We start from the raw sequence: 18,946 nt of genomic DNA, 5'->3' as shown, positions 1-18,946 counted from the left end.
GGAAGGAGGGGTTGGAAAAAAAAAAAAAAAAAAAAGCTCCGTCCACTCCCCTCCCCGCTCCCTTCCTTTGGAGCCTGAGAAAATCTAGGGCTTGGGGGCTGGCTGAGTCCCCACGCAACGGGGACGGGGGTCGGGGAAGCTTCAGGAACAAGGTGGAGGCCCGGGCGAGTGTGGGGGAGGAGCATGTGAAAAAAGAGCACAGGAGGCTGGGAAGAGGGTCATGGATGCGATTCGTGTAAGGAAAGGAACAGAAAGGGCAAACGGAGGCACAGGAGGTGAGCTCTGTGGGAATTCACCTAGTAACGGGGGACGCGGCAGGGCCCGAAATCGGTCCAGACACGCACAGCTTCGCATCTGAAATCGGGCCTGCCGCCGGGCTCCGTGGCCTCCTTTGTGTGAGTCTCGTCAGCCCCGAGAGGCAGGGCCTGCCGGGCCGGAGTCTGCCTGGGATGCTCTCCACACGGCCACACAGGCCCCGGGAAGCGGGGTGCAGCGGGGCAGACTGGGGTTCGACGCCTCGGCGGAGCCCCCGCGCGGTGAGCTCCAGAATGCTTCTGCACACGGGGCCCGCTAGTACTGCTAGTGTGACACCTCAGCCGCCCCCCAACAGCCCTGTCTGTGCCCCTCGGGCCTCTTCTGGGCAAGAGGGTCTGTGTCGCACCCACTGGGGTCAGCCCCGCTCAGCAGAAGCCGGTGCCCGCAGCTGAAATGACAGGCCATCCGCTCCGGCTTCGGCTGCTGAATGAACAACAGAGGCGGAGGGACGGTGATCTACCATAATCTCCCCAGAGCCCCGCGAGGTCGGGACGGTCATCATGCCCATTTTACAGATGCAGAAACTGAGCATCAGAGGACGGCGGCTCGCTCGGCCGCAGGGCTGAGAGGGGCCGACAAGGAAGACGGAGATTCCCCAGGAGCTCTGCGCTGTGCACGGAAGCACCAAAGTGCTCAGCGCAGGGCCCGGCACGGAGCAGTCGCCCGTGGACTCACCCGCACCGCTGTGCCACCGGGCAGCCAGCGGACAAGGCAGCTGCCTTGCGGAATGGACTTGCTAACGGGGAAGGCAAACAGATGGACGGCAAGGAAATGAGCCCGTCCACGGCGCAACCCCAGGAAGCGGGAGAGGGTTAGAACACAGTAGAGGGTAGCTCACGGGGTGGGCTTCAGTCGGTCCGCACGGCGGGGGCCGTGACCGTCCCTTTCCGCTCTGACGCGGGGCTGTCACCGGACGACAAACCGTCCGTCCCCAAGCTCCCACTGGGTGCCAGAGGCTTGGGACACAAAGGCCAGGGGGAGCAGCCCCCACCTTTCACGGGCCTAGACAGAGGTGCAGAAACCCTTCTTCGGACACCATTCACTCCATCCACACACGGTCAACGGTGCCAGTCTAGGCCTGGGGCCTCACAGGGCGCAGGGTCCCCAGCAGGGCGCAAGACAGCTGTGCCTTGCCCTCGTGGCTCGCCGTGTGCCAGAGATGGACATTCAACAAGAAAAACCGACGAATGAAATGAGCGTTAGAAGAGCTGAGTGGACGGAGGGCCACGCCAGGAAACACGCAAACAAGTGTGGCCACGTGGCAGTGGTCACCGAGGGAGGCACCAGCCTCGGTGGTCCTGCCAAGCAGGTAGGAAAGGGTCCTTTGCTTCCGGCAAATCAGTGAGCTTGAAAGGAGGGCTCGCTGTGGCCAAAAAATATCAGTCAGGTTCGGGTTTAGCAAGTGAACTCTAAGGCCGCTGATGATTTTAGGGTGGTGGCTCATTGGGTATGAAACATGACTACGTCACTGGGGCGCCTGGGTGGTTCCGTTGGTTGAGCATCTGACTTTGGCTCAGGTCACGATCTCACGGTTCGTGGGTTCGAGCCCCGCGTCAGCTGTGCTGATAGCTGAGAGTCTGGAACCTGCTTCAGATTCTGGGTCTCTCTCTCTCTCTCTCAAAAATAAACATAAAAAAATAAATAAAACAAAAAAAAACATGACTACATTACAAGAATCGTTTCTGATGGAGACGGAAGCAGGTTTTGAAGGGAACCCTAATCCAATGTGTGGACAAAACGAACTCACCAACAGGGGGTAGGGAAGGGCTTTGGAAGGTTCACACCAACAATCAGTAACCCTGCTGACCAGGGAGGCAGGCTCCCGGAGCCTCGAAACACAGAGACTGAAGAATGGCCCTTCCTGATCGGAACAGAGACACCACCCCAGTGGCTCCGAGTGCCGTGTGCTGACTGGGCTAGTCCTGAAGAAGGCTCTGCTGACTCACGAGGACGTGACAAATGCAGCCAGCCTGGCGTCGGGGGCTGGGGGGTGGCAGGTATGGACTGTGAGCTCTAATCAATTAAAGGACCGCTCTTTAAATGCAATTTTTAAAAAAATTTTTCTAACGTTTGTTTATTTTGAGGGGGAGAGAGAGACAGCGTGGGAGCAGGGGAGGGGCAGAGAGAGAGGAAGACACAGAATGCGAAGCAGGCTCCAGGCTCTGAGCCGTCAGCACAGAGCCCGACGCGGGGCTCGAACGCGTGAACTATGAGACCGTGACCTGAGCCAAAGTCGGACGCTTAACCGACTGAGCCACCCGGATGCCCATAAAGGAGCGTTCTTCAATGAGAACTCCGCTCGCCCCGTTTCTGCTGTGAAACAGCCTTTCTGGGGATGATGGAGAGGGCCGATTGGAGACTTATTTTTTCAATTCTTATTTTAATAAACAGGTAACCCTACAGGGGGTAGGTATGAAAGCGGACGCTGCTGGTAAGCAAAGTCCCAACACGTGGATAACAGGACCCCCGGTCCTTTTCAAAACTTTTCTCAAGGTCTTTGATTCTAGGGTGCGGTCACGGCCCCATGGGTGCTTCTCCCCTCCTAGGGGGCATCTGGGGAACACCCAGGGGATGCAGGTGGTGTTTCAGGAAGTCACGAGCACTGGGGACACTCCTGACACTTAGTGGGTGGCGTCTGGGGACACAAAATGCCTTGCAAGGTGCACAGCGGTCCGACAAAGAACTGTGCTGCCTCTGTGCCAGTGGTGCCGTCCCTGCCCTTGCAGCCGTCCGTGACCAGGGGGCGCTATGCCACTCTAAGGACGTATCTATGTCCCCTGGAGTCGCCCTCCTTGGCCAGGCATCCTGGTGGATGCATACAACAAGGTCGTTTTCACCTGCTCTGTTCCAAATCCCTGCTGGTAGATTCTGGGAGTTTCTTTCAACCCTTAACTGACGAGCGGAAAAGCTGGCTACTCTCGTCGCCTGTAATTCTACCTTCTACCTGTCGAAGAACGTTTTCCGAGACGCACCGGTTTCCAGGACGAACAAAGAACTTTACCAGACACCTGTCACGCTCTAGTGCAGCGCCCACCCCCCCCCTCCCCTTGCCTGCCACCCCAGGGCACCCCGGCCTCAGCTCTTACAGGTTTCTGGGTCCGCCGCGCCCTCTTCCGCGGGTCCTGCTGGGGGGTCTCGGGGTTCCTTCTTCTGCGGGGCGGAGCTGGAGAAGACGCCCACCGGAGCCCATTCCAGATACAGGGGCACGTGGCGACACTGCAGAGACGGGGCAGGGGAGGGGCTCAGTTCCCTCTGCAGAGGAAGAGCCCGAGGCTCAGACTGGAAGGACGACTCACCCCGGGGAACGGAGCAAAGGGAGAGGCACGGCCTGGAGCCCTCTGTGCTGCCTGATCCCTGAGAGCAGCTTGGGGCCCCCTGGCTGCAGCCTGGGGCTCAGGGGAGAGGCCCCAGTGTCTGCTGTCACCGGACGTGTTTGTGTCTCCTCGTGTTTTCTCTGGCCGGGCAATGGAGGGGAGTGGGCCAGGGAAGGGGACCGGTGATAAAGCACAGCACAATGGATCGGGACCGACAGAAACCCACGTTCTCCCCACCCCCCCGCCTCCAGCTGCCAATACCACAGGGCAATGTGTGTGCACGCAGAGTTTTTCCCTTTAAAGAAAGGATGAACCGGACACCGATAGATAGTCTGTGCGGCGCTAAAGTGCCCGATAAACAGAAGCTACTCGTAGCGGGTTGAAGGGTGACACCCCCACAAAGGTAAGTCCGCATCCGAAGCCCCAGAATCTGTGAATGAGACCTTATTTGGAAAAAAGATCTTTGCAGATATCACTTAAGTAGAAGATCTTGAGATGAGAGCATCCGGGTTACCGGGGTGGGCCCTCAACCCAATGACAAGTGTCCTCGTAAGAGAAAGGCAGAGGGAGACCCGGGACAGAGGGAAAGAAGGCCACGTGAAGAGGGAGGCAGACGCTGGGGGGACACGGCCACGAGTGAAGGGACATGTGGTGCCACCAGCCTCTGGCAGAGGCAGCGGAGGGTGCTCTCAGAGCGAGCAGGGCCCGAGGACGACTGGAATTCAGACTTCTGGCCTCCACGACTGCGAGACAATACAGTGCTGCTGTTTTAAGCCACTGCGTTTGCAGCCATTTGTAACGGAAGCCGCAAGAAACTAACACGCTATGACAGAAGCGTGTGCACATGTAATGCTCCTTCCTCTTTACCCAGAAAACAGGGGACAGGCCGCTTACAGGAGTGACTTCTACCTTATCGCGAGTACAAGATACCCGAAGCTCTGGGAACGATGGCCCCGATTCATCCGGGGATGGAAAACCAAGGAAAGCCAGAGTCAGGCAAGGAGCCATGGCCAGGTTTCTGGGGGATGTTTAGGGCGCCCCTCTCACATTCTCCCGCCCTGAGGTGTTCTCAGGGCTGGGGCAGCTGGCAGATCATGTCAGAGAGGGCTGGTCTGCAGACAGCGCCTCACCAGCCTGCCTGCGGGTCCATCGGCCCCCTCGCCCTCTCCTGAGCAGGCCCCGGCAGCCCTACCTTGGAGTAGGCCAGATGCCTGAAGGCCCTGCGGGCCTCCAGGGGCTCCAGGAACTCCACGATGGCAGTGACACCGCCCTCGGGCAGCAGCACTCGGCCCAGGCTGCCGAATCGGCCAAAGGTCTCCTGCAGCTCGGCCGCCAGGGTGCCCGCCGGGAGGTTCTTCACCAGAATTACAGTCTTGCTTCGCTCGGCTGCGGCCTGTGGGGCAGGGAATGAACACACGTCGGGCAACAGGCGGGAGAATCCCCCAGCCCAACACCAGCCCCGATCTGTGGCTGGCTCTGCACCAGGTACCCCTCTGTGGTCTCAGGTACCAGGTGCTTGGGGAGCGGGCCCCCGAGGCCCCACTCTCTTGGGCACGCCGCTCCAGGGGGCAGCTTTTTGGAGAGAATGGGAGGAGGGCTCCAGCTCTGGAGCCCGGGTCAAATCTCAGCCCTTCCCCTCCTGAGCTGTGGCAGATTCTGACAATGCCTGACCACAGCTCTCTCTGGACCTTCCAGAACGTTCCTGCCCGGACTGCCAATGGCCAGGATGTGCATCTCAGGGCCGAGAGCCTTTTTTCCTGGAACTCCAGACACCACACGTGGGGCAGGCAGGAAGGGCCGAGGGGTTAACACCCTGGGAGCAGCCTACAGCTCTCAGGAGTTCACGCGTCCCCCGTCCTCTGCGCAGGACAAGTGTGAGGTATGAGCTCTGCAGCTTTCCCCATAAAGCTCAGCCCCCTCGCTGCACCAGCAGTTACTGTAATAAGCACCCCCCACGCTGACCTCCTTCCCCTTGACCTTTCTCACCAGTATTTTCTGCACTGCCCAGTAACCTACATGAACTTGACCCTGTGTCAGCATCTGCTCTTGGGAGAAGCCAAACGAAGACACAAGCCATCCAGCCCGAGAGACGTACTGCACCCCGCTTCAGCCCCTCACCTAACGTTGAGGACGCGGCTCCTGTTCCGCGGGACCCTTGCGGGGACGGACTTAATTACGCGCCTTAATACGAGCCAAGTGCATAGAGCACGTGCACTCTGTAAATGTCAGCAGTTACTGTACTGAAAAGCGACACGGGAAGGGCGGGAAAGAGCCAAGATGTAATGGAAAAACACTTGGAGTATCTCCGAGCATGAGTCTCAGCTTGGCCACAAATCTAAGTGGAAACCTTGGGTCAGTTGCTTTCCCTCCAGCCTCTGTTTTCTCATCTGCAAAATGGACTAGCTAATGGTCACGCCCATCTTCTAGGCTGCTGGAAGGACTAAGACGGGGGAGGTGGAAGCCGTCTGTGGGTGGGAAGGGCTGCACCCCAGTGGGCTTCAGGTGCAACTCCGGCCGCAGGGGATGATGGCTAGGGGTGTGGGCTCTGGGGCTCCACCCTGACTTGCTTTGTGACCCGGAACACGTGGCTTGGCCTCTCTGTGCCTGTGGCTCCCCCCACCCCCCCATCTAAGGGTCACGATGGGAGCAACCAGCGCTGCTTTCCTGGCTTGTCAGGTGAGTGACCCCAACAATAACACACAAACGCAGATGACCGCCGCGGTCAGTCCCACCACGTGTCAGCTATTAGTGTATTTACTTGACATACCCACGCAGCCTTCCTTCCCAGCTGCCCTCTTACGGTAAACCTGAGGGCCTGGACGGCTGAGGAGACTGCTGTTTGGGAGTCAGAAGCTGAGATTTAGCTTGAGCTCCTGTCACAGGCTCACTGTGTGACCTCTGAGGCCCCCGCCCCCCTCTCTGGGCCTCAGTGTCTTGTGACGGAGGGGTGGGTGTGAGGGGGCCTCGGCGGGCCCGCTAAGACTCGACCATCCGTTACTCTAATCTCCTATGTGGTGGAGAATAAGCCATGTTTAAGTGCTGGTCTGTATAACCTACCTGGTCCAAGGAAGGTTTAAACCCCCAGATAACAGGTGCTTTTAGTAAGGTGCTGGGTGGGGGGTGGGGGACGGGCTGTTCGGGGCCCCTCCGATCTGGGTGGAGAAGCCTTGAGTCACAGGGCAGTCCTCCTGCACACCGCCCCCAAGAGACACCATCCGGGTCAAACGGGTCCCTCGTCTGAGCCCACGTGAAACTTTTTTCTTTAGAGACAATTTAAGGGTTAACACTGATCATCCTTGAAAGGCCTGACCCTCAAACCTGCCAGCTCACCCGGATCTGAAACTCCACCCTCGGCTCCCGGGTGGCTGGTGACTCACCGAGCTGGTACCCACCTGGCTGAAGGAGTCCAGGCTGACCCCGTTGTCCAGGAGAAAGCGCCGTACTTCTTGAACGAGCTGGGTCTCCCCTAGGGCCACACGCACGGCCACGCTGCCCTTGGTCTCCTGCGGGAGAGGGGAAAGGAAGAGGCCGTCAGCCGGTGGGCGAGGGACAAGTCAGCCGTCCCATCTCTCAACAGCCTGAAGAGGCGGCCGGATGGGACTGGGCCCCCCCCCCCCCCCCCCCCCCCCCGCCGACGCCCCTCACATACCCACAGCGATTTGTGCCTCTGGCTTCTGTGCCTTTCACAGTAAATCAAGGACCCTGCGCCCACCTCTCTGGCTTCATGCCTCACCCTCCACCGTGGCTGTGCAGGCCGACCTTACCCCCACCTCGGGGTTCCCGCACTTGCTGACCTCTGCCTGCACGGCGCTTACCCCACAATCCCTCCTTCCATCAAACTTCTGCTGAGATGTCACTTTGGTGACCAGCCTACCCTCACTCGCACACCCTCTCCCCTACTCGGCTTAACTTCTTCATAGCCATCACGGACAGGCTGCGCCTGTTTGTCAGAGTCTTCCTCCTCCGGAAGGCTCTGGAAGAACAGGACTCTCTGCGTGGGGTGCCTGTGGAATCTGAACAGGCCGTGCGCGTCCTACGTCCCACACGGTGGCCCCGAGCCCCATCCGGCCACTGAACACTTGCAGTGTGGCACGTGCGAATCAAGAAGCACTCTGAGCAAAAAAAACACGTGCTGGGTTTCGAACGCAAACTATCTTGTTGTCTTTTATACTGTGTATGAGGCTGAAATGACATCGTGGCTACGCTTCGGCTCCACTGAACTAAATGAAACAGATTACGAGCACGAACCTTGCCTGTTCTTTTTTGCTTTTTAAGAAACACGGCCACCAGGATGTTTCCCAGGGCACGTGGGGCACACGTTCTCATTCTAATGGACAGTGCTGACCTCGAGTATTGGGCAGGAGTAAATGACAGCTGGTCAACGGGCTTATGGGCCGAAACCCCTGTAATCCTTTGCTGACTGGCTGGAAAACACACGCAGAGGTCCTGCCTAAGTTGGACTCTGCCGTGGTGTAACTACACACACGTGCGTTTTATTTATTTATTTTTTTAAGTTTTTTTTAAATGTTTATTTATTTTTGAGACAGAGAGAGACAGAGCACGAACGGGGGAGGGTCAGAGAGAGAGGGAGACACAGAATGTGAAGCAGGCTCCAGGCTCTGAGCTGTCAGCACAGAGCCCGACGCGGGGCTCGAACTCACGGACCGTGAGATCAGGACCTGAGCCGAAGTCGGACGCTCAACCGACTGAGCCACCCAGGCGCACCCACACACGTGCATTTTAAAGAAGGCCTGTGATCTGAGGGTGCTAGAGAGATGGGTGGAACGAGTCAGCTGGAATTAGGTTCGACTTCGACAGGAAGCGGGGCAGAGACTGAGGACTCCTCTTTTCCCGTCTCAAAGACTGGGGTTGCCCCGGGCCGAGGGACCGGGCACAGCAACCTCTAAAGAGGCGTGTGACCGGGCTCGGTGCATGGGCACCAGACTCAGGCAGACCTGGTGTCATCTCATCTCAGGCTTTTCTAGGTACATGACCCTGGGCAAGCTGCTTTGTGGCCCTAGGCCTGTTTCCTCATCTGGAACGTGGGACAGGAGGAGTGCTAAGTCACTGGCCTGTGGCCAGGAGACCACACAGCTGGGTGTTTGTCATCAGCTGTGGCCTCTGGCTCGGCTCCACACGGGCCCGGGAGACACAGGCCTGGATCATGGATGGGACACTTCTCGACGAGGCCCCGAGGGTGCCCACAACTTCAGCCTGAGGCCTGGGGCTTGGAGATGACCCCCGAACAACGGCCCCTCCCCTGCTCCTTCTCCCCTCCCCCCCGCATTGGGCCCGGAGCCCACCATGTCGGATGGGACGCCCACTCACGTGGTCAAACACTTGACTCTTGGTGGCACTGTATTTCTGTGCAATGGCATCGGCCACAGCGTTTGGGCCTATGAACAGCGTGTTCCAGTTGTGAGAGCTGAGAGGCAGAGGCAGAACGGGGAGGTCAGACCAAGGCTGAACGAGCGGAGTGTCTTCTCAGGTGCAAAGCCTCAGAGAAGTAAGCTCACTGCCCGCCCTTCACCCAGGGCCCAGAGACGTGAGCAAGGACAATACAATCCCTAGTATCTGACCAGCATTTGCTTTGTGCCACAGATTAAGCACTTTGCTTATATTAACGCACCTAATTCTAATAACACCAAAAAAGCAAGGCACCACTGTGATCCCCCCCCCACTAAGCAGATGAGGAAAGCGGGGCTCGGCAAGGTCATGGCGAGAGGCTGAACCCATCCCAAGGGGCCAGAGCACCCGGGCAGCTGGAGGGGCGGGGCCCAGAGGCTGGTAGCAGGTAAGGACCTGGAGCTGTTGGCTTTGTCTTTAGATTCTTTCTTCTTCTTATAAGACGATGATCCTGAGGTATCGGTGTCCTCACTGGCTTCCTTCTTGATGGTGGACGGTAACACGTGTAGCATCCTGCCCTGTGGGGGGCGGGGGTGAGAAGGGGGTAGAGAGAGGAAGGGAAAGGGTACGTCCACATCCTGCCTCAGGACACCAGTCCCTCCACCGGCAGCTGGAAAGGCTGGACAGAGTCTCGGGAAGAACCATGTGGCCACCCACGCACAATGTGGGGCCTGGCCATGTGACTCAGGGACGGGACACTGGTGGGGACCTTTTGACACAGCCTCACAAGGGAAACTGAGTTTATAAAATGCCTGCAGGGGTGCCTGGGTGGCTCAGTCGGTTAAGCGTCCGACTTCGGCTCAGGTCACGATCTCACGGCTCGTGAGTTCGAGCCCTGCATCGGGCTCTGTGCTGACAGCTCAGAGCCTGGAGCCTGCTTCGGATTCTGTCTCCCTCTTTCTCTGGCCCTTTCCCTTTCGAGCTCTGTCTCTCTCTCCCTCTCAAAACCAAACATTAAAATAAAAGAAAAAATAAATAAAAAAATAAAAACAAAATGCCTGTAGCAGCCCCCCTCCTGTCCTCTCGCACGGAGGTGGGGGCACCACATGGGCAGGAGCCAGGTCTAGCTGGAGAGATCAATAAATCATGAATGAACGAATGACTGGGGCAAAAAGGAGAAAGGGAGCTCGAGGTGGCCTGGGCTTGAACAGGCCTTCTAAGCACACTACATGGTAACACTGGAAAAAAGGAAGAGTTTCTTACACCCTATTGTGACCATTTAATATGACCAGGTCCAAACTCTCTTTCCTTATTTCTCTTCCCAGCGGTATTTCTGGGGACGGACAGCATATCGGTTCGTGTGACAAACAGTTGGGAGTGTGTACTGTGTGCCGGGCGCTGTCCTAGGTGCTGAAGGGCCCTGCCCTCATGGAGCCACCTTCCACTGGCTCCGGTAAAAAGGAGTGGCTTTGCACACCATCACGCGTGTTTTCTTGTAAACGTGGGTGCCTGTGCACGTGGGCACACACACCCCTTCTCGACCTCCTGGGCCCAGCCGCCACCCGCCAGCCTCGAGCAGTCACCTGGAACACCTGCCCATCCACTTCCGCGTAGGCCTTCACGGCGTGCTCGGGGAACATGAAGGTGACGAAGGCAAAGCCCTTGGGTTTCTTGGTCAGGCTGTCAATGGGGTAATGAAGCTCAGACAGGGGACCTGTGGACAGGAGAGGCGTCAGCATCTCGGGGGCCGGGGCTGGGCCCAACACGCAGATGGGTTTTAACACATAACAGCTGCTGTTCTGGGTTGGTCACGGCCACTTGGCCCAAGGAACAATGTGGCAAGTGGTTGGCACCAGACCACCTCAAGGGTCAAGAGTGTCCTTGATTCACAGTCCTTTATGCGGCTACCCTCAAAGTACAGGTGCCTGGGCTGGATCCTGCCTCCACACGGATGTGTGTGGCCTTGGGCAAACCCCAAGCCTCCACATGCCTCAGTCTCTCGTCTATAACACGGCACCCCAAGAGCACCGAGCTCACAGGACGGCAGTCAGTACATCCACAGAGGCGTCAATGTGTGCAGTGTGCTGAACGGCACTGCTCCAGCTGTGACGCGATCATTATGCTCTAAATAAAGCCTGTCTGAACCGGCTTCCACCCTAAACATCAGGCTGCCCTCTCTGTCTTCATCTTCCTGAACGGACACCTGCCCGTCCCCTCGCCCGTGCGGCCCAGCCCTGCTGTGCAAACCAGGGCAGTGGCCATGGGCTGGGAGGTTATACCAACGTGCCTGCTCACAGAGTCCTGCCCGGGGCCGCCCTACCCCCACAACAGGCACTCAGCTGAGCTCAGGTCCTCACGGCCGTCCTCCAAACGGAAGTGAGGGATCCCAAAGCTTCCAGGCCTCACCTTCCACCTCGAACCCTCACTTCCTTCCCTCCAACGGCCTTACAGACACACACAGCCCTGCGTGCCAAGCGGAATCCCAGGCCTTCCAATTCGCGCCTGAGAGAGAACAGCAGCAGCGACCGTGACGGTGGACATGACCCTTGCCGTCAAATGCCCTTGGGACGCTAGGTCTGGAGAGCAAGGCCTCAGACGGTGGAGCTCAGACCGAAGAGCACGGTCACATCCACACCACCAGTGAGCGGACTTCAACCACTGAGCAGCGAGGCAGTCCGGACGGCATGGGCAAGCTCCGCAAAACGTTTCCGAATCTCGTCTGTCCTGGGGTCAGACAGTGAGGGCAGGAGAGGGCAGGTTCCGACAGCACGCGAGGCCTGTGATGCCACCTTTCACTGGGGGCCCTGCTAACCCCCGGTGTAGGTGACATGTCGACGCTTACCCCAGCTCAGGGATCATTAGCCCCACCTATGGATGAGCAGATGGAGACTAGAGGGGTGACACCATTTGCCTGTGGTCAGGAGCCCCCCGGGAGGCGGACTGGACCGGAACTCAGGCCGTGTGCTTGCACTACGTGCCGTGGGCGTGCGCGGTGAGCAGGAGACGGGGCCCCTACCGAATCTGGAGAAGAGCTGTCCCAGGTCTTCCTCGGTGCTGCTGTAGGGCAGGTTCCGTACGAAGAGCCTCCCAGAGTCGGCCAGGTCCTCCTCCTCTTCGTTCTCCCCGAGGGTCCGGCCTGGCCAGGGTTTGGCGCTGTTCTTCAAGGGCCCCTTGGCCGTGGGGGCGTTCTTTTCCCTGAACACCTCGATGTAGCGCCCGCCTGCAGGAGGAGGGAGTCAGGGCTCCAGAGCAGGCCCGGAACCTGCCGGGACTGCTGGGTCACGATCCACACTCCCTTGCCGCCTTCCAGGTGTCACGGCCAAGCTGACAGCGCGGGCTCTGGCTCTACTGCTGGGTGGCAGTCTGGGCCGGTGACGGGCCTGAACCCGGAGGGCCCCCTCCCCGAATCTCACCCATCCGACTTCAACCCTGGGGGAGCCTGCCCTGCCACTCTGGGCCCCTCTGCCACATCCCCTCTGGGGGCAGGCCCCCCCGCAGGGCTCGTAGCTCTGCCCGGGCAAGGGTGTCACATGACAGCCAATGCTGGAGAACTGTCTCTGTGCAGCACCTTGTGCGCCTGATTAGACCCTGATCATCCCCTCCACGTGCACGTAGTAGGTGCTCAATGAAAACCTACCGCCTGACTTACTAACAAGACTCCTCAGGCTTCCCACCTTTCCTAACAGCACTCGTGTCCTCACTAGGGGGGGTCACTGGCTGGCCCTGAATCACCTGTCTGCACTGGGATGCGTCACAGACTGCATCCGTGGACATTGTTCGGGTGACCCCCCCCCCACCCCGCCCAACGGTGGGAACATGTGCTTGCTGCCCCCTCCACTGAACGGCCTGCCCGTGAAGCCAGAGCCGGCTCCCCTACTCCTCCGGGCTTTGCTCCAATGTCACCTGGGTGAGGCCCAAGTGGATGAAGTCCTGTTTCAAAACGCGGCTCCTCCAATCCCAGCCCATCTGACGGCTGCCTGTCTCTGCCCGCCGTGTGTCAGCTTTCTCTTAACCTCCAGGAGGGCAGAGACAGGTCCGTTCTGCTCACCGCTGTATCCCCCGTGTCGGGAGCAGTGTCTGGCCCCCAGCAGGCCCTCCACAAAACTTCACGGGGCAAATGAAGGAGGCAAGGAAGCCCTGCGAGCAGGCAGAGGCGGGCTTCCTTACCCATGTACTCCCTGTTGCATTTGAGAGCTTCTTTCACTTCCTCCTCGCTGCTGAAATCCACAAAGATGTACCCTGAGGGACGATGACAAAGACAGAATCTGTAGACACGGGTGGGAGTCACCCAGGAGTGCCTGTGCTGTGCTAGGTGTCCGGCGGGAGCCCGAGCAGAAAGTGGGGGAGGGGGGGGGGACTCCCATTTCTGCCAAGTCTCCAAAACACAAGCCGACTCTCCTGCCCCCTCCCCCTCCCCGCCCCAGGCCAAACTTCTCTTTGCAGGGAGCCAGCGGGGAGACACCGTGGCCCGGCTGTACATGTGGAGGGCCTACAGGAGTCAGGAACACGGGAGGCCCTCACCTCCCTTCCAGCCTCACCCCACCCGAACCAGGGCCTGCCCCATGGCCTTCCCTGGAGACGTGCCCGAAGCTGCCGTGTTACGACCAGCTTGGCGCCTGTACGGCCATCTCCACGACTGTCTGTGAGCCCCTGAGGCCCCAACGTGCATACAAAGGAGGACCCAGGAGTCCTTCCTGGAGCCCGGACGGACTGAGGCTTCACACCTCCACCTCACACAAGGCCTCAGTGCTGTCAGGAAGCAGAGCGTCAGGGCTAACAGATGTCAGGGCTGTGACCTCGTCCAAAGCCCACGGTCCGAGGCCTCTATCACAAGGCTATTTATTCCCTCCTAAGATTATCCTTCCTGTGTGTTCCCAAAGGCAGGTTCCTCATCCGTCCCCATAAACATCCTCCCCCCCTTCCCTCCCCCTCTGCCACACCGCAGCCCAGCCTACCGCTCTGATCCTTCCCAGGAGGGCTGCAAAGCCCCACCCGGCCCACGGCCCCAGGACCCTCCTGTCACCAGCCAGGGGTCCGTTCTATATCCAACTGTGGCCTCCCTATGCTTTAAGCCTGGGGCAGGGTCCTGCACCCAGGCTGAAGTCCACGGTCATTAGCAAGCCCCAGGCCTGGGGGCCAGGTCCTGGGTCCTCACCGGCTATTCTAAGGGGACATTCTGCCCCTCCTCAAAAGCGTCATGGTCACATGCCTGCTCCCTCCAGTTCCCAAGCCTCCAATAGGGTTTAATAGCAGCTCTTGGGGAGTGTGCATAGGCGTTCAACCCTGTTTAGATGCTGTGTGTGTACTAACTCACTAAACGAGTTAATACAATTTAATGAGGCAGGACGCCCTACTACACAGTTGAGCAAACTGAGACAAAGTCCCTCATCCCTGGGCACAGGGCTCGCGAGCGGCCGAGCTGGGATCTGAGCCCAGGCAGGCGCTCGTCACCCCATCCTCCACCGCGCTCGGAGAGCTGGGCAAGGAGGGAGGGCTGGCAGGTGGAGCGGACCCGCCTGGGAGGCAAGGTTGCATGCTCAGAGACCGGGGAGGAAAGATGACAAGACCCTCCCAAAGTAGGAGCCCTTGCGTCCCTAGACATCAGCCACAGTTCCTGAACCCTCCGCCCATGCCAGAGTCTTCTCGCCCAGGATGCCCTGCATGCCCAGTGCTGGCCTCCCCATGGCCGGAGGCCCTCAGTGCATTCCTCCGTATCCTGCAGCCTCCCAGCCTGGCCAGCGGGTAGGCTCTCCAAGCTCAGGCCCTTCTTTCCAGCATGCTCCCCACCCCTCCGAAGCCTAGAGAGGGGGCCGGCCACCAGGAGTGGGAAGGGGCGCAGAAGAGGGCAGCACAGGGGCAATACCACACATTCTCAGCAACTCAACAGTGCTGCCCGTGGACCCGGCCCAGAAAACCCCAGGACCAAGGACATCTGCTTTTTTTTTAATGTCTACTTATTTTTTTTTTCAAAGAGAGAGAAACAGAGTGCAAGCAGGGGAGGGGCAGAGACAGAGGGAGACACAGAACCCAAAGCAGGCTCCAGGCTCTGAGCTGTCAGCACAGAGCCCGACGCAGGGCTCGAACCCACGAACCGTGAGATCATGACCTGAGCCGAAGTCGGACGCTTAACCACCCAAGCGCCCAGGGGTATCTGTCTAAACAGAACAGGTGAGCCGACGAGCGCAAGTGTGGGCTGAGGTGGGGAGGGGAGAGAAGAGGAACAGGTTAAGACGACCCGCCAGGCTGCCAGGGAGGCTGGCCCTGGTCCTGAGCGCTTCAGCCCGTCCACTGAACGGGGCCCCGCAAACCGCAAACCCAGCAGCTGCCCCGAGCCTCCATCGATACCGCCTGCCTCCCCCTCAAGCTGGCACCGGCCTTACCTGTCTTGTTCCCGTGAGCATTTCTCACTATTCGAATGGCCACTGGTCTCAGCGGGGCCAGGAATTCCATGACATTCTTCTACAAGAAGAAAAGGTTTTCCTCCTTTATCGACCCAGTAACAGACGTGCAACCCCATCAAGAAACGGGGGCCAAATTTCTGAATTCAGAGAGGTCCCCACAGTGGCTCACCCTCCAGCATCTCTCGCACCTCTAAACAATACGTATCTTTTCCCCTTCGTAAAACTACCTTAGAAAAGGTTCGTAAAAAAAAAAAATTGGGAGTGAAAAGTATAAATATATCTGTAGAGTAGGAACGTCCCAATCAGCATTTTCAGGCGTGGTTTCCGATCTTTTTTCTTTTTACATATTTGGGATTAACTCTTTTGTCACTTCTCATTAATGCACGAATATCTGTCCATGTTACTTCTTCAAGGTGACACATAGAAACTTAAAGGGCTGTTGTAGACAGTCCCCGATTTTCTGAACTCTTTCTGTTTTGGACTAAAGGTGATTTAAACACACTTTCTTTTTTCTCTTTTTTCTTTTTTTTAATGTTTTATTTATCTTTGAGAGAGAGAGAGAGAGAACGAGAGAGAGGGTGACAGAGAATCCAGAAGAGGCTCCCGGCTCCAAGCTGTCAGCACAGAACCTGATGTGGGGTTCGAACTCATGAACCACAAGATCATGACCTGAGTCGAAATCGGACACTTAACCAGCTGAGCCACCCAGGCACCCCAAACACATTTTCTTAAGATGCACACAAATGTACACAATGTTAGCAAATGCCGAAAAGTACAAAACAAGAAGTCAAAAATGGCCCCGGTTTCCAATGCCCAGCTCACTTTTGTTGGCTTTTTATTAAAAATGAAAGTAGGGGAACCATTCTCATTTGTGTACTGGCTTTTAAGCCTGTTAGAGAAGCTTCAAAGGTGCAAGCCACCGTAAAAATCAAGGCACAGAAGACGAATGGAAGAAGTCCAATAAAGTTGGGAATGTGTGCTGTTACTGCCCCCATTTTTAAAAATGTCAAATTACCAAATTCTCCCCCCCCAAAAACCTTTTTCCTCATTTTCATATGCCTACTGAGAAATCTAGCATATGACGGAAGGTGTGTCTTCTTTATGGGGCACCGGGGTGGCTCAGTCGGTTAAGCGTCGGACTCTTTTGACTTCAGCTCAGCTCCCGATCTCACAGTTCCAGAGACTTGAGCCCTGCACTGGGCTCTGTGCTGACAGTGCACAGCCTCCTTGGGATTCTCTCTCTCTGCCTCTCCCGGGCTTGCACTCTCCCTCCCACAAAATAAACATTTAAAATTAAAAAAAAAAAAAAGGTGTTATCTCTTGGAAAAAAAAAAATTCATCAATCTACACTCTTCTGTATGTTGCATGTTTTACTTGATGGTACATCCTGGGGACCTTCCATACCAGGACATTCTTTTAAGTGACATATCATATCCTACTGTTTCAATGTGCCCCACCTTAGTTAACTCCAGCTAACTAAACTCCAGTTCGCGCGAGTCAACGAGACCTTGTGTTTTTCAGTACGGGCACTACGGAAATTTGAGGCCTGGTGATCTGTCCTGTGCACTACAGGATGCCTGGCAGCATCTCTGCCCTCTGCCCCCAGATGCTCCCTCCTCGGCTGCAACAATTGAAGCCATCTCCAGATATTGTTAAGTGACCCCTAGAGGGGGCACACCATCCCCAGCTGAGACCCCCTAACTTAGCCACTTCTTTTTTTTAATTTATTTTTTAATGTTTATTTTTGAGAGAGAGAGAGCAAGCAGGAGAGGGGCAGAGAGAGAGGGAGACACAGAATCCGAAGCAGGCTCCGGGCTCTGAGCTGTCCGCACAGAGCCTGACATGGGGCTCGAACCCACGAACCGTGAGATCATGACCTGAGCTGAACTCGGACTGAGCCACCCAGGCACCTCTAACTTAACTACTTCTTTAAGGACAAAGTGTAAAGGTTGTTTACTGGTTTTTGTTTTTGGGTGTTTTTTTTTTTTTTTGCGTTTCTAAATAACACAACATAAATTGATGCATTAAGTTAGCAATTAAATAGTAACACGAAAAGGCTGCAGTGAACATTCTTGCACTGAAATCTTGGTGTATGTGAGCCGTTCGCCTACAGCAAACTCCTAGCAGTAAAACTGCTTGGCCAACGGACTTCAAGCTGTATTACAAGCTGTAATCATCAAGACACTATGTTACTGGCACAAAAACAGACACTCAGATCAATGGAACAGAATAGAGAACCCAGAAATGGACCCATAAACGAATGGCCAACTAATCTTTGACAAAGCAGGAAAGAATATCCAATGGAATAAAGACAGTCTCTTCAGCAAGTGGTGCTGGGAAAACTGGACAGCGACATGCAGAAAAATGAACCTGGACAACTTTCTTACACCATACACAAAAATAAACTCAAAATGGATGAAAGACCTCAAAGACAGGAAGCCATCAAAATCCTCAAGGAGAAAGCAGGCAAAAATCTCTTTAACCTCAGCTGCAGCAACTTCTTACTCAACACGTCTCCAGAGGCAAGGGAAACAAAAGCAAAAATGAACTATAGGGACCTCATCAAAATAAAAAGCTTCTGCACAGCGAAGGAAACAATCAGCAAAGCTAAAAGGCAACTGACAGATTGGGAGAAGATATTTGCAAATGACCTATCAGATAAAGGGTTAGTATCCAAAATCTATAAAGAACTTATCAAACTCAACACCCAAAAAACAATCCAGTGAAGAAATGGGCAAAAGACATGAATAGACACTTCTCCAAAGACATCCAGATGGCCAACCGACACATGAAAAAATGCTCCACATCACTCATCATCAGGGAAATACAAATCAAAACCACAATGAGATACCACCTCACACCTGTCAGAATGGCTAACATTAACGACTCAGGCAACAACAGATGTTGGCAAGGATGCGGAGAGGATCTCTTCTGCGTTGTTGGTGGCAATGCAAGCTGGTGCAGCCACTCTGGAAAACAGTATGGAGGTTCCTCAAAAAACTAAAAGTAGAACTACCCTACGACCCAGCAATTGCACTGCTAGGCATTTATCCAAGGGATACAGGTGTGCTGTTTCGAAGGGACACGTGCACCCCCATGTTTATAGCAGCACTATCGACAATAGCCAAAGGACGGAAAGAGCCGAAATGTCCATCGATGGATGAATGGATAAAGATGTGGTATATATACACAATGGAGTATTACTCGGCAATCAAAAAGAATGAAATCTTGCCATTGGCAACTACGTGGATGGAACTGGAGGGTATTATGCTAAGTGAAATTAGTCAGTCAGAGAAAGACAAAAATCCTAAGACTTCGCTCATATGAGGACTTAAAGAGACAAAACAGATGAACACAAGGGAAGGGAAGCAACAATAACATAAAACCAGGGAGGGGGTACAAAACAGAAGAGCCTCTTAAATACAGAGAACAACAGAGGGTTCCTGGAGGGGCTGTGGGAGGGGGGATGGGCTCAATGGGGGAGGGGCACGAAGGAACCTACTCCTGAAATCACTGTTGCACTGTACACTAATGTGGACGTAAATTTAAGAAAAAAAAAAATTGCTGGGC

At 56.1% G+C, this 18,946-nt stretch overlaps 1 protein-coding gene across 3 annotated transcripts in view; it reads right to left on the bottom strand.

Moving 5' to 3' along the window:
• The window catches only part of RBM19 (RNA binding motif protein 19), a 152,709-nt gene that overhangs the window by 119,953 nt on the left and 13,810 nt on the right, over positions 1 to 18,946 (bottom strand). For all 3 annotated transcript variants that reach the window (XM_058691188.1, XM_058691189.1, XM_058691190.1), the window contains exons 8-16: positions 15,356 to 15,434; positions 13,143 to 13,214; positions 11,992 to 12,195; positions 10,559 to 10,689; positions 9,432 to 9,553; positions 8,958 to 9,054; positions 7,022 to 7,132; positions 4,822 to 5,022; positions 3,402 to 3,531 (exon numbers count right to left, since the gene is read on the bottom strand). In XM_058691188.1, coding sequence (XP_058547171.1) covers positions 3,402 to 3,531; positions 4,822 to 5,022; positions 7,022 to 7,132; positions 8,958 to 9,054; positions 9,432 to 9,553; positions 10,559 to 10,689; positions 11,992 to 12,195; positions 13,143 to 13,214; positions 15,356 to 15,434 — 1,147 coding nt within the window. The remainder of the gene's footprint in view (positions 1 to 3,401; positions 3,532 to 4,821; positions 5,023 to 7,021; positions 7,133 to 8,957; positions 9,055 to 9,431; positions 9,554 to 10,558; positions 10,690 to 11,991; positions 12,196 to 13,142; positions 13,215 to 15,355; positions 15,435 to 18,946) is intronic.

The sequence above is a fragment of the Neofelis nebulosa genome, chromosome 11 (genome assembly GCF_028018385.1).
Source record: "Neofelis nebulosa isolate mNeoNeb1 chromosome 11, mNeoNeb1.pri, whole genome shotgun sequence".
NCBI lineage: Eukaryota > Metazoa > Chordata > Mammalia > Carnivora > Felidae > Neofelis > Neofelis nebulosa.
This window is presented reverse-complemented; position numbering and strand designations above follow the sequence as displayed.